The sequence below is a fragment of the Equus asinus genome, chromosome 4 (assembly GCF_041296235.1).
Source record: "Equus asinus isolate D_3611 breed Donkey chromosome 4, EquAss-T2T_v2, whole genome shotgun sequence".
NCBI classification, from domain to species: Eukaryota; Metazoa; Chordata; class Mammalia; order Perissodactyla; family Equidae; genus Equus; species Equus asinus.
The window spans coordinates 93884459-93911667 of NC_091793.1; the positions used below are offsets into that span (position 1 = coordinate 93884459).

Genomic DNA, 27209 nt, shown 5'->3' on the forward strand with positions numbered 1-27209 from the left:
CACCTATAAATCTGAGTTGAGGAAGTAACCCCTGCAATAAAAAGCATGCAAAAATAATCAACTGCCACTACAGCAAATATTATATGATTTTACAGTTACTATTATCATTACTGACTATATTATTCAGTTTAATTTTTAAATTATGCTACCAGTAGTATTTCTCAAGGACTAAGAAAACGTGGCTAGCATATAGTTTTGTTTAGTCAGAGACAATATCAGAGAAACCTAAGAGCAACAATATTTAAATATTTGCCTGATAACTGAGTTACAATCAAGACTTGCTATGTGAATATGAGACTTTAAAACCCCATTTCCAATGATAATCTTCTGTATAATTAATCTATCAAAATGTAAAATAAAAGCCAATTTAGGTCTTTTTGACCAGGAAAACTTCTAGATCAAATTTATCTAGGAGAAATGAAATAAAATTCTACAACTGACGCCACAATCTTTCTGCTGCTTCCAGATACATTTCCAACTTGGGAAGTGTCAAAATTATAAAGCAGGCACCACCAGCAGATAAATAATTTTTAAAAAAATCTAAAACATTATCCTCATGAGGAAGTAGAAAGAACAAATATGATAGAAACACCTCCCCCCATACACATCTAATGCCAGAGTCCTACTTACCTCATGGGCTAACATTTTATAGAGTTCTTCTCTAGTTACAGAAATCCTTTCTCTGTCTGTACTGTCCACAACAACTATTACAAACTAAAATAATTACAAAAAAATCATTAGTGACCACATAATTTGATGATTTGTAAAATTTATAAAGCACTTATTTGATTAACAGGCTACAGATATCAAGAAATTAGAACCTTACGGTATAGTTTTATTGGAAAACCAGAGATACCTACTATACATTGTGAATCTTAAAGTTTTCATCCACTTCTAATCAAATATATTTACTAATTTTTAAGAGAAAAATAAGAGAAAAGAGAATGATGTTAACACTCCATGAGAATATTCTGCTAATATTCTAACCAATATATAACATGTTTGTTTTCTAAATTAATATCTTGAATGGTAACAGGCCTATGCCAATCTATTTGCACTATAAGTCAATAAGAAAAAAATACATTATGGTTCTAAATTTAAGTTACTTCTAGACGTAATATTTATTAATATCAATTTGAAAATCTAAAAGCCCATGTGTATGGGAGTAAAGAAATGTGGCAGTCAGGGGGCCGGCCTCGTGGCCGAGTGGTTAAGTTCGCACGCTTCACTTCGGCGGCCCTGGGTTTGGCCAGTTTGGATCCTGGGCGTGGAAATGGCACTGCTCATCAAGCCATGCTGAGGCGGCGTCCCACATAGCACAACCAGAAGGACCTACAACTAGAGTATAACTATGTACTGGGGGGCTTTGGAGAGAAGAAGAAGAAGAAGGAAAAAAAAAGAAGATTGGCAACAGATGTTAGCTCAGGTGCCAATCTTTAAAAAAAACAAAAAGAAATGTGGCAGTTTTTTTAAAAAATCAGCAAATTGAAAGAATAAATTTATATCTAAAACCATGCTCTCTTCCTTATATAAATGTCACCTGCTACCTTCAAGCACAACTCTTTCTTGAACTGATGATAAGACCAGTATCAGAAGATGTAACAAAAGACTTGAAAAGGAGCTGTGCAGGACTGATCTTACACCGTACCTCCTCAATTCCACGAGCACGAAAAAGCACAAGGGGATACAGACACTTTATGATGGCATTTGTGATGCCCAAGCTAATTCTGACTGCCTATTATTAACATCCACTATTTATCTTTTAGAACTAGCTTTTCATTTCCAAATAAACCACTCTATTTTCAGGATCTTTTCTCTTCTTCAGATTTCATTAACCATAAGGCAGATAAATAAGAGAACTGCTGCTTCACCTCTTCTCTCACTTGAAACCTTACTGATAAGTGGCTTTACTGCTGTAAAGGCCTTTTAATAAAGCTGTTAATTTTCAAGGTGTTGCCATGAATTTGCTACCTATGGCATTATAAATAGGAGTACTAATCATATATACCTTTCCTTTTCCAAAAAACATGATCAAATGCTTAATGCAGTGTTAGGGGATCAGGTCATTAGAGACACAGTGTCTTAATGACATAATATTCATCTTTATATACATCTGGAGACTTATTAACTTATAATTAGCACTAGAAAAACAATCAACAAAGCCTTTCAACTTACAAGGTCTATACAACAAAGTTCTCAAACGTTGTAGGCCTGAAATTTCCTCTTGGAAAATAACATGCTAATAAAAACATATGATTATGTCTAAATTGCTTTACAGCCAAAAGAAAACGAATTCTTTAATGTGCAATTGTATTGCAAAAAAGAAAACACAGTAAAATTTTGGCCAGGATTCAAACCACCAGAGCCCTCTCATTTAACTAGAATTTCCTCTAAGCAGACAAAATAAATAGTAAGAGAGACATGAAATTACAAACTGTGAGATAGAATTCATTATAAAAACAACTACTTAAGACAAGTTCTGGGATCAATACACAATCAGACTAATCAATCACCAGTTCTTCCTACAGAGGTTCAATGAGAGTGCATCCATTGACCGTATCCAGTGATAGAACAATGATCCTGAAACAGGGACTCAAAGATTCCACTATATTTAAATTCTACTTATATTAACATATTGTGATATTTCAAAAAGATTAACTGTAAGTTCATATGTAGAAGGTGCTTCCCAAGTATTCTTTTCATATAAGTTTTAGTATACTAAAAAACATTACCTCTGTGTTAGTATAGTAAGTGTTCCAGGAAGAACGAAGAGATTCTTGGCCACCAATATCCCACATTAGGAAACGTGTATTATTAATCACTATCTCTTCTACATTACTTCCTATTGTAGGGGATGTATGTACAACTTCATTCATAGAACTGAAAATAAAAAGTTCACATGTATCACAATTAGCAAGGAAGCTAGATTGTTTAAACATTTTTAAATCAAGAGATAAACCCCTTTTATATTTTATACCCAAATGTCCCTTTACAACCAGCTCTTAAGAATGAGCTAAAGGTTTAAACAGAGGTAGAACTAGATAGTGGACTATCTGGAATACTCTAGATTCATTCTAGGAAACTACGTAAACAAGTATTTCTCTACTTTCTATTAGCAAAACAACTGAACAATATGCTCAATGTCATGTAATTTTCTAGTTCTCTAGAAACAGTTCCTTAAATCTGGCTCCTGGTTTTTGGCCAACCTGCCTTCTTATAGAGTAACTTAGGTTCCATGTAAGTTTATTGCTTTCATTAATCAAACATCACCCAGGCAGAAAAAGTAACTATAAATAACAAAATAAATTTTTTGTAGTTAATACTTACAATTGATAAAGGATGGTAGTTTTCCCTGCATTATCCAGACCAACAATGATAACTTTGTGCTCTAAAATAAAGAAAACACCAGAGATTTATTAATTAAAAACAAAAATTTTTAAATGTCCTATTTCATCCATTCTCTCCAGCTATGGTATAATTCAACGCACGGCACTTTATACCTTCTTGGAACTCAAAAGAAGATCCTAGCAAACCCAGCAGAAGTGTGCCATTAGTCTCACATTCCCCATCCAGTTCATGCTACATAGAGAACTCTGATCTCTCTAGGAAGCCAAAAGCACTATATTCTCTCTACTCTATGGAAGTCTAACTCTCAGTAAAGTATCCCAAATGTAATCACAACAATTTACAAATGACTTATGGTGTAAATGTTTCGCTTTGGACTAAGCCATTTAAGTTCTATGAATTTTAGGCTTCAACTGGGTACGTATATGTGAGGCGGGGTGAATGCGAAAGAAAAAAAAGGGCAGCCTTTTAAACCTGGTAGCAGAAGCCGAGGGGCCATTACAGGTAATTGTAAGCTATCTGCATACATGTAAACCACAGGGCCATTCTAAGGTAACAACCAAATCTAACGACCTATGGCTATGGTGGCAGTGACTCCCTCCCCACTTGGCTTCTACAACATCACTTTCTCCAAATTTTCTTCCTGTTTCTTGATGTTTTTTTTCACCGACTCCTCTTCCTTGAGTCTTCCTTCAAACATTCATGTTTTCCAGAGTTGTCTTCTTGTACTCTCTTCACATTTTAGCAAGGCATTCTTAGGACCCATATATTTCCATGCTGTCTAAAAATTATTCCCAAAGACAGCAGTGTGGAGGAAGCTAGTCTCCAAAGATGGCCTCCGGATATTCATTCTCCCTTATAGTCTCCGCTTTGATTCAGGGCTGTCCTATGACTCACTTTTAACCAAGAGAACGCAGGAAAAGTGATGCTGTGTGACTTCCAAGCCTAGATCTCACAAACCTTGCAGCTGCTGCCTGGTTCTCTTGGACAACTCCCCCTGGGGTAAACCAGACACCATGTAACAAGTCCACCTGTTCCAAGACTGCTACACAGATGAGCGAGGAAGCCCAGGCTAATCACGTGGCCTGACCTTGTGGAGAAATGCGTGGTGGCCCCAAGCTGTTCCAGCCACACTAGCTGAGATACCAGACACAAGTAAAGAAGCCATCTTGGATATGCAGCCAGGTCAAGCTGTAGATGATTCTAGTTCTAGCTGCCATCCAACCGCAACCAAATGAGAATCCCAAGCTAGAAATTCCTAGCTGAGCTCAGTCAACTCACAGAACCATGAGAGATAATAATAGGTTATTGCTTTAAGTCACAAAATTTGGGAGCAGTTTGTTACACAGCAACAGTTAATGGAAGCACTGTGGAAAAATCACATGTATGTGACCTTGGGCAAATGACTTATTTCTCTAACCCTAAGTTTCCTCATGTAAAACAGGAACAACATTACGTATCTTTCAGGGTTGTGTAATGATTAAGATAGCACATGGGAAGTGCCTGCTACCAAAAAAGACAGTTCCTAATCTGTGTTCCCAAATCTCTCCCAACTCCAATCTACCTACCGGACAGACAGTGTCACTCAACATATCCAAAACCCAATATTCAAACTTGTTCTAATTGTATCTTACCTAATTTGCTTAATGGTATTATCATTAATTCAGATACCCTTGGAGATTATTCAAGCTTTCCTTCAGCCCCAATATCTAATTTGTCACCAAGTTCTATTGATTCCACCTCAAAAATACATCCCAAACCTGCCTCCTTCTCCACTGTCCAGTTGTAGCCCTCCTCATCTCTTACTGGAAAACATTCCCTAAGTGGACATCTCCAATCCATCTACCTTGTTTCTAGAGTAATTTTTCTATCCTATAAAGCTGATAATGCCACTCTCTTATTTAAACAATGGCTCTACATTTTGACAAGACAAAGTTCAAGCTTTCAGCCTTGTAAATAAAGGCCAGTCACGAGCGACTACACTTCAGCTTTATCTCTCATCACTATCACCAGGTATCTAAGACGGAATTCAAGCCATTCTCCCCACATAAGCTGCCACATATGTTCACAGCAACCTCCACTCATGGTTTTTCCCTGTGCTGGAATTATCTTCTTCAATTCTCCATTTACGGAATTTCTACTAATCTTTTAAGGGTTAGCTTTCAAAGAAAAATCGCTTTCTCCTGCTTTTCCACAACACCTCTAATATAGTACTTATCATAATTATTTACATGTCCACTAATCTTCTCTGCTTAATGAGGCACCCTTCAAGTATACAGATCATGAGCTAATTATCTTTATATTCCCAGTACCTACAACTTTTTCTGGCACGGAGCAGGTACTCAATAAATGTTGAATTAATTAATATTCATTCTATAAATAATAAATGTTGAGGATTATACTACTTCAGAGTAAGGAGCTCTTTAAAAAAAGCCTTTTCAATCAGATGGCAGATGTTTTCCAAATAGCAGCCATTTACCAAAGAGGAATTCCTAATGCTATATCGGTACCTCCTGTTATACAAAAATAGGAAGAGCAAGTAAGTAGGAATTTTAATACATTTTCTCTAATCACTCACTTCTTTGAAGAAAGAGCAAACAGCTTAGAACCACTAGGGTCCTAAAGTGACATGACCATGCTCCTCCACACAGGGTCTTAAAAATCATTTTAAAGACACAGGGCCCAGTCTACTTCATCTTTAGAGATGACTAGGGTGAAGGAACTGAGAAAATGATCAAATACAAAGATGACAGTCATTGAAAGTAAAGGGTTAATCACATGTAGAGGGCACGCTAAAGCGAGGTCAGCTGAAGGACCACCAAAGCCTCACCAAGTGACATTCCTTTCATGAACTGACCTAGTGCACCGCCCTGAGTCCCCCAGGTGCACAAACTCAATGCTGCTGTTATCACAGAAAGGACAGGACTCAGAGAAGGCAAGGGACTAATATATAAACTGGAATGCCAAAATGAGTAACATAAAATGAAACCAAATCTTCAAAACTACCTGACAAGTGCAGTCTCTCCCTAAGGAAAAGTATATAGAGTGACTAAACTAAATTAGATTACTCAAGGAGCACTGAAGCTCATCAAAGGGAGTACTATAGGCTGGGAAGACTGGTCAATCTGTCTTCAAAGGAGGGCCACATGTACATCAGGGCCAGATTATTGAGTCCTTGGAGCAAGGTACTTTTTCACCTGGAAAGTTTTTAAATGGTATGCCAATTTTGCCTCTCTAACTCTATATTTTTCTGTGTCCCAAAATTAAGTATTCCCCTTTTGATGACATCTCTCTTCTTCAGTTCTATTAATACAAGCACCTATAAACATTTTAACACAAGTAGAATTCATATCAGGCTATACTCTGATCTCTGACTTGGATGAACGTTTTTAACTTCCTACTTAGAATAAGAATATTTTTTTTTAATTGAAGGAAACATTCTTAAAGGCAAGGATTTTTTTTTTTAAAGGTATGCTTTTTGGTTAGGAAGACTGGCCCTGAGCTAACATTTGTTGCCAACCTTCCTCTTTTTTTCTCCCCAAAGCCCCAGTACATAGTTGTATATCCCAGTTCTAAGTCTTTCTAGTTCTTCTATGTGGGACGCCACTACAGCAAGGCTTGATGAGCGGTGCTAGGTCCGCGCCCAGGATCTGAACCAGTGAACCCTGGGCCGCTGAAGCAGAGCATGCAAACTTACCCGCTACACCAGCAGGCCAGCCCAGAATACTAATTTTTAATAATATTGTTAAAATGTCAGCTTATTTTTAAGTTTCAGGAATACCATTTTGTAACCCCCTTTGTATTATTTGCAGGACTAAATTTAGACAGACTTGCCAATATTCAAGAAGAAAATACAATTAATCTGACCAATGAGAGAAACAGTACCCTAAAAATAGTACAAGAATAATAGGGGCAAAAGTGAACAAAACTTATACACACACTAAAAAATGTGCGTGAGTATAAATAATACACACAGAGACCACAAATACAAAAGAGCACTGTCTCTTACATGGTCCTTCATCACTTAAGGATTAAGTTAAACACCTATTCCAACCATGCTACCATTGTTCCAAATATTTTGCCAGTCTTCTTTTGTAATTGCTTCCACAGCTTGTGGTACACTGTTTTGAACATTCCCAATGGTGGTACACCCTTTAACCTCTGAAGACGAATCTGATTTTAAGGGGAGGGGGACCACCGAGGTATGATCTCAGTCATAAAGTAAAAGGTAGCTAAAATGAGTGCTACTTTTTTGTTGTTAAATAAAGTGTGATGCCTAAACGATAAGAATGATTTAAAAATTTGTCTCTAAAGAAATTCTAAAAGAAGTTTCAAATGGTATTTTGAGTAACAGTAGGGCATATCAGTAGAAAAACTACCCAGCCTCCTAAAATGATAGTTTTAAGGTGAAACCTTTTCTGGTTTTGTTTTTTTAAGTGGTCTCCTTACTTTAGCCATGTCCCATAGGACTTACTTCCTGATTCCAAACAGTACTTTTCTACCACTTCTATAAGGAAGGATTGACTAGGCAAAAACTCCTCCAGAAAGATTCTTTATCATACCTGACCACAAGCTGAACATGATAAGCAGGGTAAAACTGCTGTGAACAAAACCACTGGGCAGTAACACAGACATACACTGACATCAAGCAGATGGCAGAAGAGGAGATACTGTCTTCTCATAACACAAGTTAGTTGCCTGCTGAGGAGAGGATGGGGTTAACAGTTTCAAGACACAACAACTTTGACAGCCACTGTACAGAATAACTAGAGAATCAATAAACTGGAATTAGATAACATAACCTGTGGTGGATAAAGATTTAGACTGTTGTTAAGTCTTTCTTCAGAAGTGCCTAGAAATAAAGAAAGCACACTGGGGAGAGGAGGTATGGCCAATGATACAGGGTGAGAACTCATGACTGGCATGGTAGAAAACAGACAGGAGTAGAATGTCAGAGATGGTGACGGGAAGTAATGAAGCAGCTCATACCATTCTCGATACTGGAAACAACTTCCCTCTTTTATCTAATTTTACAAACTCAGTGGATTCCTATGTCACCTACAGATGCATAAAGACACAAACATTCCTCCAAACGATTAAGACATAAATTAGATTTTTAAAGCCAATTAAGGGAACGCAAGCTAATATATTTGAACATATGAAGTTCTTTTTAATGGTTAAAATATTTTAAGAGAAAAAGGAAAAAATTCAAATCAAACGTGTGCAGAACCTGCAAAGTCTCCAAGGAGCCACACATTCTGCGGGACAGTCTGAGATCTCCTTGGAGGGTATTCCAGTGCGGAAACCACGACCCAGAGGACCTTGACCTCTTCATCTCACCCAAATACCTAAAGCCACGTTCATTACCAGGTTCTACCCACTCCCTCCCAAGACTGGTCTCTACTTGAGTTTTTGTGTGTTTTTACAATAAAGCACCAATGGCTGTTCTTAACAGCTTCCTAAGCACGTGGGTCACAGTGAGAACCATGAAATTAAGACATAATTGCGTGATGGGCTCAAAGATAAAGGTGCCAACTCAATGGTGAAAAGCCAGTTTATTCCCAACAGTAGGGTTCGATTGTTCAAGCAAACACTAACACTAAATCAACTTCCTTTAAACATCCTTAGGTTCTTTCACCACCCCAGCCTGTTCCTCTCATTACCGAGGTGAAATACCATTCTATGTAAAACATAAATTTGTAGCCAAAAAGTGCTATAATGCACTTTAAAACAAATACTCCATAGAACCTAAAATATAACAACATACTAAGAGACAACGTTATTATGGGCAAATGTAACAAAATTTCTGACTATCCTAATTCTTTGATGCACGTGATTCATTACAAGTCTACTGCTTACTATGATTTTTCTTTTAGAAGATCTATGCCACAGCATTCTTGCAGTTATTCTGATAAGCCAAAACAACTACACACTGTTATAATGCTTGGATGGAATTCTGAGTCATCATTTAGGCTTTAGTTTCCCAATCAATACTTTACTGTGTTGTCAAGAAAATGCTCCTTGTTTCCCTTCTTCACATCCTTTTGATACACCCAGGCAGCCTACCAGTTCTATTCATTGTCAGGTTCTAAAAGTCAATACATATCCTTCTAATTACCAATCAGTAAATTAAGCAAAATAATGTAATCATCCTCCTAGAGGTCTTCTATCTCTGTGAATCATACCAAGGTCAGAAAACACAAACAGTAAGGAAGATAAATTGAGAGTCACCCTGATTCTTCATTCTCATCTCATATCCAAACTATCACTAAGCCCTATTGATTCTATCTCACACAAAACAAAAAAATCCATTTCTGTCACATTCTCTATAATTCTCCCAATCCATAGCACAGAGTCTGGAATAAAGTATGTGTTTAATAAAGTATGAATGAAGAAGTAAATCAGATCTGGAAGATACAAAGGTTAGAAGGGAGATATCTGATCAAGTCACTTTATATCAAAAATTCAACTTTCAAAGTTCAGGGGGCCAGACCTGTGGCCGAGCAGTTAAGTTCACGTGCTTTGCTTGCGCAGCTTGGGGTTCACCAGTTCAGATTCTGGGTGTAGACCTACATACCACTCATCAAGCCATGCTGTGGTGGCATCCCACATAAAAGAACTAGAAGGACTTACAACTAGGATATACAACTATGTACTGGGGCTTTGGGGAGAAAAAAAAAGAGGAAGACTGACAACAGATGTTAGCTCGGGGGCAATCTTCTTCACCAAAAAGCATAAAAAAATAAAAGTCCAAAATCTAAAAGTATAATAAATAAAAAATACACTTTGAAAATAAGCTTGCTGTTGATAGCAATGTAGTGAAGTTTTGGGAAAAAAGGACAAATTTCTCTTTTGTACCAAGAGGTTGTTGAATGAAAAGCAATGATTATATGTGGCAAAATTAGAGATCCAATCAGGAAAAAGAAACCACACAATAATTTGAACTTCCAAAGTGTAGAATGAAGAAAAACTATTAAAGGAGATTGGAATAATGTGGGATTGGCCAACAAGAAACAACTCTAAAGATTATAGGAATGACAAACATCCACAACCCCTAGGGCTGAGAGAGTGTCCACGACCCCAGCACTGAGATGCGGACTCTGTTGGAGGGCTTTGCCAGGGCTCACTGAATGGCAGAGAAGTAGCTGTGGGGACTTGCCAGTAGCTCTTTCTAGAAAGCCTCCCTCTGGGGTGCTGGGAAAAGTGTTCAATGGGGAGCTATTTCATCAGAGGGCCTCCATGCTGAAATCAACTGAAGTGGGTGCCAGGGGAAGCTGCTGGCTGCTGCTGACCACTATGCAGTACAAGAGCCAGCCACTGGAGGTGCTCACATTGCAAGAGCAGGACAGAGCCGGCTTAGAGAGCACACTGTACCCAGAAGAAAAACCCTTTGCTCCTGCAATGTCCCTCTAATGCTGCCTACTGACAAAGCTTAACATTGTGCCAGCTGGCAAAAGAAAAATATTTAAAGGACCCAGTTCCACATCCAGAGAGCATGCATAAAGGGTGAATTTACAGCTAAAATTTTTAATAACTGGCAAAGTCCACCCCTTTGGCTACTGAGCTTCCATAAGTACTCTTCTACACATTTGACCTACCATACAATTAAAAAACAACAGAAACAAAACTGGACAGCCACACGCAAAAGAATGAAGGTAGACCACTATCTCACACCGTACACAAAAACAAACTCCAAGTGGATCAAAGACTTGAAGATATGTCCTGAAACTATAGAACTCCTGGAAGATAATATTGGTAGTACACTCTTTGATATCGAACTAAAAAGGATCTTTTCAAATACCATGTCCTCTCAGACAACAGAAACAAAAGAAAAAATAAACACGTGGGAATTCATTAGACTAAGGAGCTTCTGCAACGCAAAAGAAACTAGGATCAAACCAAAGAGACAACCCACCAACTGGGAGAAAATATTTGCAAATCTTATATCTGACAAGGGGTTAATCTTTATAATATATAAGGAACTCAACAACTGAACAATAAGAAAGCAAACAACCTGATCAGAAAGTGGGAAGAGGAGGGGGCTGGCCCCGTCGCTGAGTGGTTAAGTTCGCACGCTCCGCTGCAGGCGGCCCAGTGTTTCGTTGGTTCGATTCCTGGGCGCGGACATGGCACTGCTCATCAAACCACGCTGAGGCAGCGTCCCACGTGCCACAACTAGAAGGACCCACAACGAAGAATATACAACTATGTACTAGGGGGCTTTGGGGAGAAAAAGGAAAAAAATAAAATCTTTAAAAAAAAAAGAAAGTGGGCAGAGGATATGAACAGACATTTTTCCAAAGAAGATATACAGATGGCCAATAAACACATGAAAAGATGTTCAACATCACTAATCATCAGGGAAATGCAAATCAAAACTACACTAAGATACCACCTTACACCTGTTAAAATGGCTATAATCACTAAGACCAAAAATAACAAATGTTGGAGAGGGTGTGGAGAGAAGGAAACCCTCATGCACTGCTGGTGGGAATGCAAACTGGGGCAACCTCTATGGAAAATAGTATGGAGATTCCTCAAAAAACTAAAAATAGAACTACCATATGACCCAGCTATCCCACTACTGGGTATCTACCCAAACAATTTGAAATCAACAATCCAAAGTAACATATGCACCCCTATGTTCATTGCAGCATTATTCACAATAGCCAAGACATGGAAGCCATCCAAGTGCCCATCGACCAATGATTGGATAAAGATGTGTTATATATAAATACATATACAATGGAATACTACTCAGCCATGAAAAAAAGACAAATTCATCCCATTTGCAATGACAGGGCACGACCTAGAGGGAATTACGCTAAGTGAAATAAGCCAGTCTGAGAAAGACAAACACCAGATGATTTCACTCATACGTGGAACATAAACAAGTACTGGCACAAAGAAAACAGTTCAGTGGTTACCAGGGGATGTGGGATGAAGGGGAGCACTTATGTGGTGACAGTCAAGAAATAATGTACAAGTAAAATCTCACACTGATGTAAACTATTATGAACTCAATAAAAAAAACCCAAAAACCAAAAACCAACAGCAGCAGAGGTGGCCTTGCCAGGACCAGGCTCTGGCAGCTGAAAAACCCTTTGCTCCTGCAGCTTCTCCAGCACTCGCTCCTCATAACTTATCATTACTTTTCTAAGGACCAATCAAAAGAACAATACAAAGCTAAAAATGGGGAAATTTCATAACTTCTTTCATATTTCACATTAGCATCAGAAAGTTCTTCCTTTTATCTAACATGAACCCATCTTATACAAAGAAAGGCTTTTTGTGTGTTTTTTTTAAAGACCACTAACCCTGGTTATACCTTGGTTAAAATCCTAGGTCTATCACTTTTCATTGTAGTGCTTTAAGCAAGTTACCTAGGGATTCTCTGCCCCTGTAAAATGGGAGTATCCACCTCAGAGGTGGCTGTGGAGAGTAAATCGATTAAGTGAAGACTAAATGAACTAATTTATATAAAACACTTAGAACCTAACCTTACAGTAAACGTTAGTAAGAAAAGTCAGGAAATGTTAACTGCTATTATTCTATCTACAGAGATGGAGTTAGTTCATTTTCTGTCTCTCCACACTAGAATGACTACACCATAAAGGCAGGGGGATTTGTCTGTTTTGTTCCCTGCCTTATCCCCATGAACTCAAACAGTTCCTGGCACAAAACAGGTCCTCAAAAATATTTGTTTAATAAACAAACAAACCACTGAGCACAAGCCCTTCTATACTAAAAGATACTAACGGCAACTCTTCAAAGACCTAAAGTAGTAAAGACTTACAGATTAGTAACTGAGAAAGTTAACAAGAGGAAAAAAATCATAGGAAAAAACAATGCCCATCTCTTCTTTAAGAAGATCCGTATCAGCAACATATTTCTTCAGTGTTTTAACTCACCTAGCTCTGGCTTTACCAGTTGTATGGTCTAGGAAAAAATCACTCCTCTGGAACCCCAGTTTCCTCTACTTCAAAGGACTGTTGAAACTTTTTTTCCTCTAATGATGTATAGAACATCATCTAGGACAAAGCTTGTACTCTACAGAATTTAAATATCACCTAAAGGCAACCTCCGGTTTTCAAGTTTGAGCAGTATGCAACTAGCTTTCACTGTGCACTCAACCTATCTAAGCTTAAACTGGAAAAGTTGTTCTAAAGGGGTTTCAGAAAAGAGATATGGCACAATTTAAGTTTCATCAGCATGGCAAATTCTGTATCCCCCAAAACATTTCTTCTAAGAGTTTATGTGAAAAAGAATACAGGATTGTGATCTCTATGTTCTGAAGGTAAAATAAAGCATCCAAGGTATATCTAACTCATATATATCCAAGTGAAAACAAAACTGAAAAGACCAACAAGCATCTGGCATTAGATTTAATGGTGAATATTTTGAAAAGTGATCCTACTGATAAGATAAACACATCACTTAGCAGAAGAGAAATAGCTTATTCACATTTTCAACATATTGACATCTAAATTTCTTGAACTTAACTTCATTAATTCCTCTTACTATTAATTTCCCAACACTGAAATAAACATCCAGTCAAAAATTACCAAAAAATAAAGGTACTAAGAACACTACTATTAGCGACTTTTAGTGGTAACAAGGCACACAATTTTATTATTTACTACTGGCAAAGTAGCTGTTGGCAAAGCTCTGATTCATTCTTAAGTTACAGACACAAATAATTTTCTCATTGACTCAAAATAGAAACTGGAAATATCTCATTTTTCTTGCAGTACTAGAGATCAATTAACAAGCAAAGGCTTTCTAAATTTCATAGCAGAGTTGAAATACTAGCTTCACTGAAAATAATACAAAATTATGGATGTCAAAACTAGACTAGATCTTATCTACTATAAGCACCACCAGTTTTACAGAATTCTAAGTCTCCATTCTTCAGACCTAGAGATTAGGTTTTCAAGATTTGAAAGCTCCAGTCATAGTCAAGATCCCCGATGTTCTAGGTTAGAACACCCAGACCGGAGAGGTTAAGTGACTGGTTCCCACACCCCCTCTCCCAATGGAAACTGCTACCCAGAGACAGTGCAGAAGAACTGGTTTTCCCCACTTTATGAAAAATCCCTATATCAGAAAATCATTTGAAATACTGCTCTTCCATTTAGTACCATGTGATCTATATTATCACCTTTATTTTTTTTTTTAAAGATACACTAGAGATCACAAGTTCCAGTTCTGCTCCCTTCCCATCACCTTCTTATAGGAGCATCTGGATCATGAAGGAGGAAGTGGGGGCAGTGGTTGCACACAACAGATGCTACCAATCATTTAAGTCTCTATGGGAAAACTTTTGGGGAAACTACCACCAGCTTATGAAAGAGAAAAACACAAACTAAGCTATTTACAGCTGGAATGATGAATCACCCAACTTGACTTAAAAAGAAACAAAAGTACACCACTAACTATATTGTATCTTAATGCCTATGAAGTCTTTCTGTTAAAACTGTATCCTCTCTCCCCAGTTTTACACACTCATTTCGTAACAGATTTTAATAAACCTGATATGCATTTCAAAGCAATGTCTGAGTTTAGATGAACTTAAGCATCCCTATATGACAATACACCCTATACTTGGTAACTTGCTAGTTACCTACCATTAACAAATGTTTCATATGGTATGGCTTTTAAATGCTTTCAGTGAAACACATTTTTAACTCAGTCGAATTCTACTTAAATAAGCAACACAAGTAGGAAAATGACCTTAAGTTTAACCTCAGACACAGATATAAATATGGCAAACGGAGAGAAGTCCATCACTACTCAGGATGCAGACGGGTCTCCCCAAAGGCGGGTGGAGGTGCAGGAAAGGCTCATAAACCTGAGGTGTACGGGACAAGTCAAGAGCGTTTCCTCACGTTTTCCGCATTCTGCAACCCTCGGTCGCTCAGTGGTGCGGCTGGGGCCATAACCTATAACCTTCACCCTAGAGAACCCCAGCACTTCTCCGTGGTGTGCAAACCCAACTGCTGGCAGAAAAAGGGCTGAAAGATAGGCCAGACTGTAACACTCGGCGACGTCGAACGTGGGGCAAGAAACCTTTCCCACTCCCAGTCGAAATCGGAGCAATGGGTGTATTTGCGATATGGATTTCTTAGGAAGGTCCCGAAAGACAAAGGGCTGCGAGTCAGGAACCAGCCCCGAGCGGGGAGCCGGACTGCACAGCCCCAGGCCCGCATCCGCACAGCCCGCACCCAGCGCGGAGACCGTGCCGCCCACACTCCGGAAGTATTCGGAGCCCCCCACCCGCCCGGCCCGGGCTGACCCTCTCTCCCACCCGTACGCCCGCGGCCCTAGGCCCTCACCCTGGTGATTGAACAGTCTCCAAATCCTGGTGAAGAGAATTCCCATTCTCGGGCAGCGGACCCCCCTCCAGCCCCCCGGGGCCGCCTGGCCTCCCCCGGCTCAGGCTGAAGGGGAGGAGAGAGACGCGCAGGAGCCTCCGCCTCTGCTGCTGCTGCTCCCGCGCTGGCCACCGGCCGGCTTCCTAGGAACCGGAGGGAGGCCGAAGCCCAGGCCGCCCTGCCGCGCGCGAGGTCCCGCCGCTGCCGCCGCGGCTCTCGCCTGGCTCGCGGACATCGCCGCCGCGTTGTCCGCGACGAGCCTCGCGGGCCACCGTCCTCCCCCAGCTCCTCTAGGGCGGCTGCGGCGGCGGCGACCACGCGGGCGGGGGAGGCGAGGGGCGGGGCGTGCGGGACGGGAGGGCGCACGCGCGCGCCCGGAGGGGCGGGACCTGGGAAAGAGCGCTCGCCTGGCCCTGGCGTATTTACGTAAGGAGGAGCGACTTTTACGCTGGGGACCTGAGCCCGAGGATGGAAGCCGTGCGGCTGCGGGTTGGGGCAGAGGGTTATCAACTGCTTGCTGTAGAGTCCCCGCCGAGTTTTGTTTTTCCCTGCATTTCTCCCACAGAGCCATAATGTAAACATGTTATTGAGTGCCCAGTGCTCATCTCCAACCCTTCACACACATTACACCAGGAAGTCCCACGTCCTGGCCCTCAGCAGTGTCTTTGAGCGGAGCTTAACACCTTTCCCTCTCAAACCTCTTGCCCCAGGCGCCCAGCAGAGTGGCCTTACCTAGGCTCTGCCTTCTCCAATGTCCCTCCGCTTTCAGGTCAATTTTTGCCGGAAGCAACGATTTTGATCAAGGCACCCCCCCCAAGTTGAAAATTCTTTAGTGGCCCCTAAAGCTCATTGAGCAGGAGAGTCCCAATGCCTTAGATATTCATTGTACTCCATAACATGACCCCAGCTGTCCTTTCCAGCTGTAACTCTCATTATGCCAAGCTGGTTAAACAGCTGATGAAATGCTCTCTGCTCTTCCAGTGTTCTTGCCCATACACCTTGAATAGCTGTGTCCTATGCTATGCAAGTGTCACACTGTGTTTAATCAACCTTCTGGCGATATTTAGTTGAAAACTAGAATATAAGTGAATCATTAGGTAACTTGATATCAGCGTTCTTGCTTCATGTGTTATTTTTTTGGTTGGGCAAGTTAACCTCACTAGGGCTCAATTTTTACATATGTAAAAGCAGAGAGTTTGCCTCTGAGGTCTGTCTTTGATTCTAGGTCATCTGATGACTATGATAATTACTCTCTACTCTTGTTAGAGGCAAGAGGTGGTAAAAAAGAAACAGGTTTACTTCTGTTCCACAAAGAAACCAGAGACCGCTCCATCTCCTTCTATTCTCCTTAACTTTGGTAAAAAGGAAGAGAAAGAAAAATGTAGGGGAGCTATTAAAAGGCATTTTGAACTGCTTTGCTCCCCATCCTCGAGAACTGAATGAAATTAAACAAAATCAACAACAAACTACATCTTTCCACCTCACTTCTCCCAGCCATACACTATTTTACCTCAATATACAGAGAAACACAGCATACGAGTAAGACCTGGAGACAGTCTACGGTTTTTCATAGCTGTCTGAGCTGGAAGACTTGTACCTGTAAAAGAGCAGCAGTGAGGACTGAAACGTGTCTGTTCTTGAACAATTGAGCAGGAAAAAGTCCTTCTTTGATTTCTTTTGGGGCTTGTGGTTAAAAAGTCAAAGTTTAGAGGAGACATAAGAAGGGAAAGAAAATTATTATTTTAATTTACAAATTCTTATGTTTATATTTACACAATAAAGTACTCTCTTGGCTATTCAGAAAAACAACAACATTGTTTGCATAACCAGTTTACTTTAACTCTTTAGTATTTCCATTCTTGCACACTGTAGGTAATTCTTTTGGCAGCTCTAAGACATTTTGCAAACTCCTCACACACATCTGTCAACTTATTAAATGAGTGTCATATCCATATCAACTTGCGAAGGTAGGACTTCATATTTTATAATCTACATTAAAGAGATTATTTTCTAAGTGTCTCTCAAAAAAACAGAAAAAGAGAGAATTTACCTACTACAATCTTGTCCAACTACAGAATCCACGAGTGAAATACAACTTTGGAACTACGATAGAAGTAATTGGGAATGTTTGTTGAGTGATACGAAACTATTTGTGAAAAAGACTCCTTATGAGACTTTTTAAAGACTAATTTATCCATGATTATAGTGATGTGCAAAATGTCATTGGAAAGACTTTTGCTTCCAGCTGTGAGAGAGAGGATGGTCCGGAATTGTCCTCCTGCCATTAATAAATGGGAAACTGACAAAATATAGAAAACAACTGTTTCCAGATATCGGACGACACACAGCACAGGACTGTGATCCCTGATAAGAGACACAAGTGAGATGAGTTTACCATCACCTGGATTTTCTGCTTGGAGGCAATTCCCAGACAGCTATAGAGGGAGTGGGAGCTCAAATAGAGTCTGGCAGTTGAAGACACACATCAGTGTTCCAAGAGATCAAGGCAGCTAGAATTTGTGAAGCAGAGTGACTGAAAAGATGGAGCTATACAGAGAAAAGTTCCAGAAACCTACGTAGGTTGAGCCATTGAGTCTTTGACTGCGTATCAATCTGTATGTGTGCAGTATGAAACCCCACAAGGCTGGCCAATAATAATTTCAGAGTCAAAAAAATGTACCAGGGAGCTATAAAAGAAGTAATTCCCAGAGCTTACAAAGAGCCAGAAATCATTTGAATCTCTTTCATCCAGAGTGACGAGAACTCACTGAATATATGGGACATTCAGTAGACACCCCAGAGACCTTAGAAGAGGAACTAAATTAGCCTAATACTATGTCCTACTCTAGCCCAGTCCTCAAGAGCTTAAAAACAACCCTTGAAAGAATCAGACTGATCTACCATTGCCTGTCAAAACAAGTCCAACAATCTTTAAAGGAATGCAAGGTCACGTCATCCACAATGGAAAATTTACAATATCTTGACACCAATAAAAAAATTACTAGATATACAAAGAAACATGAAAATATGACCCATAACCAAAGAAAAATAGCTCTACAGAAACAGATCCAGGCCCAAGGTAGTTCAGTGATTGCCCCAAACTTATAGCTAACTACTGCTGGATCTAGGCTTTGAAGCCAGGCGAGAGTTAGAGCCCAGTCTAACCACTATGCTAATCAGCATGTTGATGACAGGAAATAAAATGTTTCTCTCTACAACCCATCTTATTAGCGGAGATGTGCTTATGACAAGAGAGGTGGCTTCAGGCATATGGCCAGGTCCATGGAGTGATTGCAGTGAGCTGCAATTCTTCCAGTCTGGAATTTCAGGTTGTTGATTGAAATGCCTTGATCGTTGGGGCAGCCTGATATAGTACTTCAATTACTGAGGTACCATTCTTTCAGTCAACATTTACTGTATTCCAGGCATTGTTTTGTATGTTTCAGATGACTACCAGCTTAAAAGCATTTAATAGATAAAAATACTTTAGAGAGAAAAGTTACAATCAGCTTTGGTTTCCTCATTTGTAGTTGGGTCTAATAACCTATTCCCTGCCTATTTTCCAGAGTGGTCAAGTGGATTAAATGTGATAATGCTTGTGAAATAACTTGGCTATAATAAATCACTGTATAATTCTAATGCAGTGGTAATAATCAACATAGCACACATTTCTTCTGAATTTCTCGTGCATTGCAATGAGAGAAAAGTCAAATGCCGATCAAGTCATAGCATGTACAGCTGACACCAAGCACATGAAATGGCTAGTCATAAGCCATATGCCATCCACGGAATTCTTCTGGGTACAGGATACCTTTGGAATTCTGATAACTGCTACATTAAAGTAATCATTTAGAGGTTTCTTGTGAACAGTAAGATTTATCTAGTTTATTTTTCTATATTGTATTGAATCATTTCACACATATATTGTACTATATTCTATTTCACGTATGTATGCATTTAACTTACAAGCTTTTTTCTAATATAGTACTTCTTTTGTGATCCTTCGTAGCACCTAGCAGAGTTTCAGGAAATAGGCATTTAATGGAAGCTGTGTTTTGAGGGTAAATGTTTAGACTTGTTTTTCCTATCAGAGGTACAGATATATACCTATTGATTTCCAGTATTTCTTCAGTTTATCTCTAGAATAATATAAAGGAAAGGTATAACGCTGGTTTCAGTGTTTTTTTCATTTATTATATAAAAGAAAAAAAATTAATGCAATAGGTTTGTACACATTTAAATTCCATAAAACAAATCCATAGAAATTAGGATATTATATGCATGCACTCTGCATTTTCTTTGTTAAATGTTTTGGTTCACAAAAATAACAACACATTTTTTTCTTTAAAGCCACTGAAGCAGAGGAAGAACAAAGCATGCAGCACTGTACACATTTGCATAGTATATTTTACCCAGCATGCCTTGTAGAATCCTACGCATACACCTATATAAGAAAAATAAAAGGGGGTAAATTATCAAAATAAGTAACTAAAAGTTAAAGAAAGGAAAAATTACTTGACATAGGTGATTTTTTTTTTCCCACTTTATAGCTGGAGATATAGCAACGGCTTGGGATATCAACAACCCTCAGAATAGTAGGGAAAATCTTTTCACATCAATTTTCCGTATTTATTTTTAGGATTAATAAGTTTATCTGTTTTTTCCCTCCAGCCACCCCTTCAAAAAAAACAGCGAATGGGTTTAACTTATGTTTCAAAATAGTATTCAGTACGAAACAAATTGAAGAATCCCTAAATACTTTTGTTGTTGTTGTTGGGACATCTTTATGTATGATTCTGACTTTAGGCTGTGAAAAATATAAAACATTTTAAACATGTCCAAAATTCAGAGAAGCCCTTTGAGTTCACTTGCCATTACTTTTTGTAGTTGTTATTGAAGGAGAAGAAATAAGAACAATAAATATAGTATGAGTCTTATCACAAAACAAAATTTAATGAGTTTTATGGAAGGGAATAAAATAAAAGATTACATCCACAGATTGCAAGGCTATGAAGTAAATTGCTGGAAAAGTATCAAGCAGCAAATTAAACAGATGGTAGATGAAATAAATCTGATAAAACTTAAAACTAAATCCATATACTTTTAAAAAATACAACTGCTAAATTTAACAGTGGATTTTGTTGTAAGTTTGTGCTATAACAAATGTGCTTCTTTCTCCTCGATCTATTTTCATATTATTGGCAAAATATATATCTTTTATAATTTTGTACTGTACAATATATGTTTTTGCTACATTATTTATTTTTCTACTGCTAATGCAGATTAGAAATAACAACATAGATTTATTTTGGCAATAAAATGCTTTCATTTTAATAATGTCCCAGAAAATATTGTAAGGCATATGAAAAATAGTATGCAACAATATAGCATTAATGATCCTGCCTCTTTAATACATCCTGTATGCATACAGAATTCACACTGATTTCAGTTAAAAGTGTGTGAAAGTGGCATGCAAGTAGGACAACAGTGGCCCCTACATAAATATAGACATAGCCATTTGTTGAGAAATTTAAGTGTTCAAAACATAACCAAGAACACTTACAAAGTATTGAAAAGCTAGAGGCCAGCCACTTTTGGTTCTTAGGTCTCATTTTCACTCCTTATAATTTTCACAGAGGAAGCATCAGTGTACTCTCCCAAACCACTCTAAATTCATTAATAATATTTTCCTACCATTTTTCTTCAAACATTTTACATACATCAAAAGAAACAAAGGAATGTTTCATATGTAACTATGACTCCCCCAAACTCATTCCTATTCATTTTTATACTTGTTTCATGGTAAGTGGGAGTTACAGCCCTTAGTCAAGATTATCTGATGAGATATCTTCTGTTCCTCTCATAATGGCCCTCAATTACATGAGGCATTTGGGATTAAATCATCCGTAAGTAGACAGAGATAGCTGCTATAAGAGGATGTATTTCATTTGAGAAAGTTCATTTTAATAAAAGAAGAAACTTTTTAAAAGTAATTTTTAAATGCTGTAGCTCTCTCTGCCCACATAAACCAATTTTACTATTTTGACCAACTTGACTGCTTAAGTCAGCAAGAAAAGAGTTATCCTTGTTGTCTGTCTGACTAGTTTGGTCATGATTATCATTTAAAAGAGGAGGGCTGTTAACTGCCCTACAGACACAGCTTGAGTGAATAACTTAGTAACAGTTATAGTATTGACAATATTTAAAGGTATGAGGAACCAAAGAAACAAATTTTATTACATAATTTCCTATAATGTTTTTATTCATATAGTCATTCAAAGACGAATTTTATATTATTAAAAAAGAAAACAACATGCAACATTGTCATGAAAGACAAAGTCAGAAATATAAGAGAAATAAGGGGGACATTCCCATTTATTTAAAACATTTATATGACGTTTGTTCCAATGACATGGGAGTCCAAGATAATGCATATCCTTACCAAGTAAATGGCTAAGTGTCCATAGGAGAAATCAAGGGTCAACAACATTTGAATTTGCAAACCAGCTGCACTTAAACATTGAGTCTCTGGATCTCTCTCTTTTAGACTTAGAGCTAGATATTAAAACAAGTTGCACACAAAGGCAATTCCCTTGCAGTTCGTTTTGTTCCCTATGATGACTGATTTATTAAATTACCCTTGCTTCCTGAATAAGCTGTGAACCCATTCAAAGAAAAATTCGCTAACATGGAAGGAATCAAAGGGTGTCAAGAGCATTATGTAAACAATTTAAAACCTAAAGGGAAAGTATATTTTAACAATTTAGCTTTGCAGCAAGGTTAGCAGTAAGAGTAATAAATTGGATCACTACTTATTAAGAGTGTTTTTCTCTTTAAAGACAGATTGTCTTCTCTAGAGAAGAGGTAGTATAAATATCAACATATAGGGCAATTTCTATAGTGGCATTACATTGTTTTTATTTTTTAGCAAATACCAAAATAAAACTGTGTAACTGTGAAAATACACTAGCATGCAAATTAAGGTTGCTTAGAAACATCCTTAACTGACATCCTGGGTCTCAACACTATTTTATGATATGTTCATTCAAAGAGTTTAAATTTGCAAACCATCTTGTGGCATGATTTCCTTCTCTCCCTCCCTTTCACTGCCCTAGCTTCCTATTATGAATTTTAAGGCCCCCACACAATAGACAAGTTCAAGTATGCAGGTATGAAAAGAGGTTAACATTCCAAAAATACATTTAGCAAACAACAACAATAATTAAAGTAATTAACAAATTATTCAAAGGGAACAAATAATTTTCTCAGAATTTGTTTTATATTTAAAAAATTCATTTCATTAAGGACTAAGTGCAATGACATATCATCACATAATTAAGACTGCTTAATAGGAAAGGCTATCAATCTAAATTGTTATTTTCAATTTTCTTTCCAATAGAACTGTATAAAGATAAGAGAGAATCATCCGTAATTTATAAACATTTCTAAGTGTTGCTTTAAATATTAGAGTAAACAAGATAACATGTTGATTATAATATTGGAGTCACATTACAGCCTTGAGAATTAACATCAGGATTGGCATTCCTTTTTGTCCAGGACTACATTTCCAAACTGTCACATGAGTCTACACTGTTACATGTTCACTGACTGAAATTATAAAATATGTAATTTACATATTCTGAAATTACATATACTGAAATTACAGAATATGTGGATGATACTACAAGTTAAAACAGCCTCAAAACATTATAAGACTTGTTTCTCCTGCTTATCATTCACTATTTTTAAATGAAATCAGTTAAAAGCAAAGTACTTATGGAAGATGTATTTTCCAAAGGTGCTTGATATGCTTGGCAAAAATAAAACTTTTCATTTAGTATATATCTGTATTTTAGTATCATTTACACGATAAACTCTGACTTAAAAAACTGGAAAATACATATCTCTTATTCATTTGGAGAAGATAAACTTATTACAAAAGGAAGGGGAAAGAATATGCCAAATTAAAGTAAAAATTTAAATATATCTATCAAGAAAATATACATTATACCCTTTCCAAGATTGTTAGCTGTTGAATAAGAATGTAAAGCAAAACAGGTATGGACACTTGATAGTAAATGACAGATTGGTTCTGTGCACAGATATTGAATGGACCTTGCTCTTTATCAGCATGACATGGAAGACTTAGAAAGAAGGCTTTGAGAAGCCTTTAAAAACAAACGATTTTTAAAACTTGAAAGAATATGGTAGTCTTGCTGACTAGGAAATATATGTAAGTGCTGTTACAGCTACCTGCCATAAAATGTAAATATCTTAAAGTAGTTAAATGACCAGATTGCTAATGCTACTACAGAAAAAGCTGAACAGCTGTCTAGTCTAAATTTATACACCTTGGTGCACTCTTTGCAATTAAATACTTTAATGCGCACAAACAAGAAACCAGTAAAGCATATAGAAAAATGTTTTGGCTAATGTTTTCTTTCTCATGCAAATATGTGCTGTACATGTAATAAATATATTTTTGTTTGCTGGAAAATGCTCTTCTGTGCTCGAACAAAGTATTCCGTAATGGCAGGTTATATGTTTATTAAAGTGCTTAATGGATACAGCTCTTTAAATGTCTTAACTGAAAGTTCTGTAAGCTTCACTAGATGATAAAAGAACCTCACAAACCAGTATCACATGTTAACTTTTAGAATTTACTGAGCCCATGTTTTTTGATTGTATCAAATATTTGAGATAACTTACATAATTATAGGCATCCTCATCATCAGCTAAACAGATTCATAATGGGGTATGTACAGTGAATGGGGCGAGGCAATGTGAGAGGTTATAATGAGATTCAAGATATGTGTAACTAATCAAGAATATGGAACTTATTTTCATGGTCAGGAAAATTATTTAACTGGTGCATGCTTTGAGAGCCTAAATATTGAAAGGCTTGGAGGGCGGGGGATAAGATAATAGAAAATGAATTACTATTGTTTTCAAAAAATAGGCTTCATGACATGCACCAGTAGAAAAAGATTCTTATGCCTGGTCCTACTGGAGCTTTAGAAAATTGCATGCATTATGGACTTTTAGAAACAAAAGTCTTTTCCTGAAGACATTTGTGTATTGTACAAAAGGGTCAATTTCAATAATTTCTTGGACCATAGTGAATCTAAGGCTTCCTTGATAATATAAGACATAAGATCACCAATTCCATAATTATAGCCACTGGAAAAACTCTGAAGACGTAATAGGTGAAGAGGAGTGTTCATTAGAAATAAGGCAACTCAACTCCAAATTCTTTGTAATTCTCTGCCATAAAAATGCTATAATTTTAGTGAACAAATATATTCTGAATCTGAGCTTATTTTTTATTGCAAGTTTTTAAATTCATTATTTGCTTTCACGCTTTTCAATTAATTGTTTGGTATAAACACAGCTATCAATATCAAAATTGAATGTGTCCACATAAAACAAAAATCCTCGGCGTGATTACAAAGAATCTGGTGAAGGGCTAGAACATTCAGATACTCAAAGACAGAGACTGAATGAAGCAGTGGAAAGATATTCAACTGCACTGGCAGGAAATACCGAACCCGTGTTTGTGGTAAGTGGGATAGATGAATTTCCATCGGGAGATGTTTAGCTCTACGTTCAGGAGGATCTCTACCCATCCTTACTGTCTGACTCCAGATTCTTGGATATATGTAGTTGTGCTCAGATTGATTAAAGGGGAAACAACACCCCATTTTCCATGTCACATAACCAGCTATGACTGGGAGTTCTCTTTACTATTTGCTCTCACTGCTACAGAAACTTTGAGTTTTTTTGCCAACTTCAAACGAGCTAACACTAGTGACTAAACAAAAAGAAAAACACTTTGAATACAACAGCTGTGCCAGAAAAGAAATAAAAATATTAAAATCTGAGGAGACTGTAAAATTTCTGCATTAATTTGAGATTTTTTTGGCAATATCAATACATCTGGCAAGTTTGAAAAGCCATTCTGGCAACATTTAACATATATTAAAATGTTTATACATTCTAACTTTAAGTGTAAATTTAGCATCCAGCAAATAAATACCATAGCTGGTTTTGACTTCTACTGGTCTTTTGATTTTCTTACTAATTCGTTGTGGGTTTTTTTTCCCAGATTTTTTAATTGATTGCAACATGCTCAAGTAGACTTTCCAGTCGATTCACCCAAATTCCAACAGGAATTGGTTTATAAATTGGTTCCAACTGGAACTGGTCATTTGGAATTTCCAGCGTGGGAAATTATTTTATATGTGCCTTGATAAGTACCCTAAATTACAAATTGATGTGTCTAAATCTAATGAAGAAAACAAAAGGTACTGTTATGTAAATGCTGCACTTAAAAATATCTATATGATTGGGCATCTAATATCCATCTACACTTAAGGGCATAATGTACATTTTTTTGCCCCTTACTTAGCATCAAATGACAGCAGCCCATCAGCACAGTAAATACTGTGCTGTACTTGCCAACTTAAGATGATGGGTTTATCCTAGCAAGGCTATGGCAAATTGTCAACAGATGAATTTTCGTTTGTTTCTGCAGACTCAGAGCCGATGTCGGGAGTCATGGCTGTATCCCCCAGGCGATCCTCGGTTCCTATGGGGTTTGTAAGTGTCCTGGTATGAGTCAGGGTAATCTTCTTCCACAAGAGGGTAATGATCTCGGCTATGCTGGGAACTGGAAGACAAGCGGTTCCTACTCTTCCGAGCCCTTTCGTTGTGATAATTTTCATCAGAGGTCATTAGACTCCGTCTTTCAATTGGAGAGTTCTCTGTAGAATGGTTGCTGTGCCTCATACGTTGACTCTAAAAATATCAGATAGTTCACTGATTAAATCATGTCAGCTTCATCCATCTAGAACATATAAACGTATGTACAACAGGAGGATCAGGACAATAAGATACTAAATATCTGACTTCGTAAAGCATTTTGATGCACGAATGGTCTGCTCAAAATATCTGGTCTTATTTATTTGGGACACAACATGCAAAGATGCCAAAATGCTGATAGTTTATCAACTTAATTACATAATCCTGCATGATTATACTTCCTGTTAAAAATATAGAATTGAAAGTTAATTGCTGAATAGAAATTAATATATTTAGGATGGTCCAATAATTCCACTTCTATGGCAAAAATGAGGATTATTTTACTGTTGGGAAATTAGTTAAAGTTCAGAATAGCATCTATTATTGTACTCTTCTCTTGAACTGATAAAATCCTTCTCCTCCTAAAGTCACACACTTCACATTTACCTAGATGAATCTTCCTCATACCTTTTAAAAACATTTTAGTAAAATTATGATTTGCACTGCTCATCAAATAATGTGTTTGTTTCTGCATCCTACATAAAGGTAAGACTCTCAGTAATATTCTTTCCAAAGGAGTATACACTTACAGAGGCACCTAATTGATATATTTACAATTCTTGCTTCCTCAACTATGTCCTGCAAAAATAATCTTCACATATAAACTAAATTCCTCTAATACCATTAATT

General features: G+C 37.6%; 2 protein-coding genes across 9 annotated transcripts in view; both read right to left on the reverse strand.

Annotated features, from left to right (window-relative positions):
- The window catches only part of ARL5A (ARF like GTPase 5A), a 32194-nt gene extending 16113 nt beyond the window's left edge, over nucleotides 1-16081 (reverse strand). Inside the window, exons 1-4 of the mRNA XM_070507758.1 lie at nucleotides 15681-16081; nucleotides 3328-3388; nucleotides 2733-2880; nucleotides 631-714 (exon numbers count right to left, since the gene is read on the reverse strand). Coding sequence (XP_070363859.1) covers nucleotides 631-714; nucleotides 2733-2880; nucleotides 3328-3388; nucleotides 15681-15726 — 339 coding nt within the window. The 5' untranslated portion in view covers nucleotides 15727-16081. The remainder of the gene's footprint in view (nucleotides 1-630; nucleotides 715-2732; nucleotides 2881-3327; nucleotides 3389-15680) is intronic.
- Nucleotides 16082-21929: 5848 nt separating this feature from the next.
- Nucleotides 21930-27209, reverse strand: part of CACNB4 (calcium voltage-gated channel auxiliary subunit beta 4) — a 236151-nt gene continuing 230871 nt past the window's right edge. For 4 of the 8 annotated variants that reach the window (XM_044768906.2, XM_044768907.2, XM_070507759.1 and 1 more), the window contains one exon: nucleotides 25640-26516. In XM_044768906.2, the coding sequence (XP_044624841.1) occupies nucleotides 26256-26516 (261 nt within the window). In that variant the 3' untranslated portion in view covers nucleotides 25640-26255. Of the gene's footprint in view, nucleotides 26517-27209 lie in introns of all 8 variants that reach the window. The other 4 variants (XM_070507762.1, XM_070507763.1, XM_070507761.1 and 1 more) reach the window with 3 other exon arrangements.